The 1,180-nt window shown below is 45.8% G+C and overlaps 1 protein-coding gene across 1 annotated transcript; it reads left to right on the top strand.

Moving 5' to 3' along the window:
• Nucleotides 1-769: 769 nt before the first annotated feature.
• Nucleotides 770-1,180, top strand: LOC104210241 (uncharacterized). The gene has a single exon (XM_009759092.2). It carries the CDS (start codon nt 770-772, stop codon nt 1,178-1,180), a length of 411 nt encoding a protein of 136 aa, XP_009757394.2.

Raw genomic sequence — 1,180 nt, 5'->3', positions numbered from 1 at the left:
TATATTTTCAGGAGGGAACACTCCCGCAAGACAAAAAGGAAGCCAAAAAGCTTCGAATACAGGCGGCCAGGTACAACCTCATAGATAACAACCTTTACAAAAGCACGTTCGGCAGCCCTTTGGCAAAATGCCTAGAACCAAATCAAACAAGCCGTGTGCTCGAAGAAGTACACGAGGGTCACTGCGGTGCCCATACAAGCAATCGAGCCCTCGTCAAATGCCTCATTCGGGCAGGATACTACTAGCCCACTATGAAATGGGAAGCCGCAGATTACGTCAAGAAATGTGAACAATGCCAAAAGTACGCACCAATGATACACCAAGAGGGCGAACTCCTGCACTCCGTCACTTCACCATAGCCATTCATCAAATGGGAAATGGACATCGTCGAACCCCTCCCTGCGGGGCGAGGTAAGATACGTTTCCTTTTAGTTTTAACTATCTACTCTTCCAAATGAGTGGAAGCAGGTGCGTTCGCCCAAATACCCGAATAAGAAGTCATCACATTTATATGGAAAAACATCATATGCCGCTTCGGCATCCCCAAAGAAATCAGCTGCAATAATGGACCTTAGTTCATCGGAAAAAAGACGACCGGGTTCTTTGAAAAATGGCGCATCAAGCGGATACTCTCTATGCCATACCATCCTGCTGACAACGGCCAAGCAGAATCAACAAAACAATATTGAATATACTAAAGAAGAAGCTCGAGGATGCCAAAGGGCTATGGCCGGAATTGCTACCGGAGGTATTATGGGCCTACCGCACCATGCCAAAACCCAATGTAGGCAAAACGCCATATTCATTAGTCTACGAGACTGACGCCGTTATACTCGTTGAAGTTGGAGAACCTAGCTTGAGATACTCCAATGAAAGTGGACCAAACAACGACGAGAACAGAATACAAGACCTCGACGAAGTAGAAGAACAGAGAGATATGGCTCATGTAAGGATGGTCGCCCAAAAACAACAAGCAGAAAGGTACTACAACAAGAAAGCCAAAATACGACCACTCAATGTCGGGGACTACGTCCTCAAGGCCAAAACACAAGTGACCAAAGATCCAAAAGAAGGAAAATTGGGAACCAACTGGGACGGGTCGTATAAAATTACAGCTGTGACAAGCAAAGGGGCATTCCAACTAGAAACAATGGAGGGAAAACTACTACAAAACAACTGA

This window comes from Nicotiana sylvestris, chromosome 7 (assembly GCF_000393655.2).
Source record: "Nicotiana sylvestris chromosome 7, ASM39365v2, whole genome shotgun sequence".
NCBI classification, from domain to species: Eukaryota; Viridiplantae; Streptophyta; class Magnoliopsida; order Solanales; family Solanaceae; genus Nicotiana; species Nicotiana sylvestris.
This window is presented reverse-complemented; position numbering and strand designations above follow the sequence as displayed.

What these genes read in the sequence shown, in the direction of transcription:
- LOC104210241 (XM_009759092.2), top strand. Translation starts at nt 770, where the DNA reads ATGCCAAAACCCAATGTAGGCAAAACGCCATATTCATTAGTCTACGAG.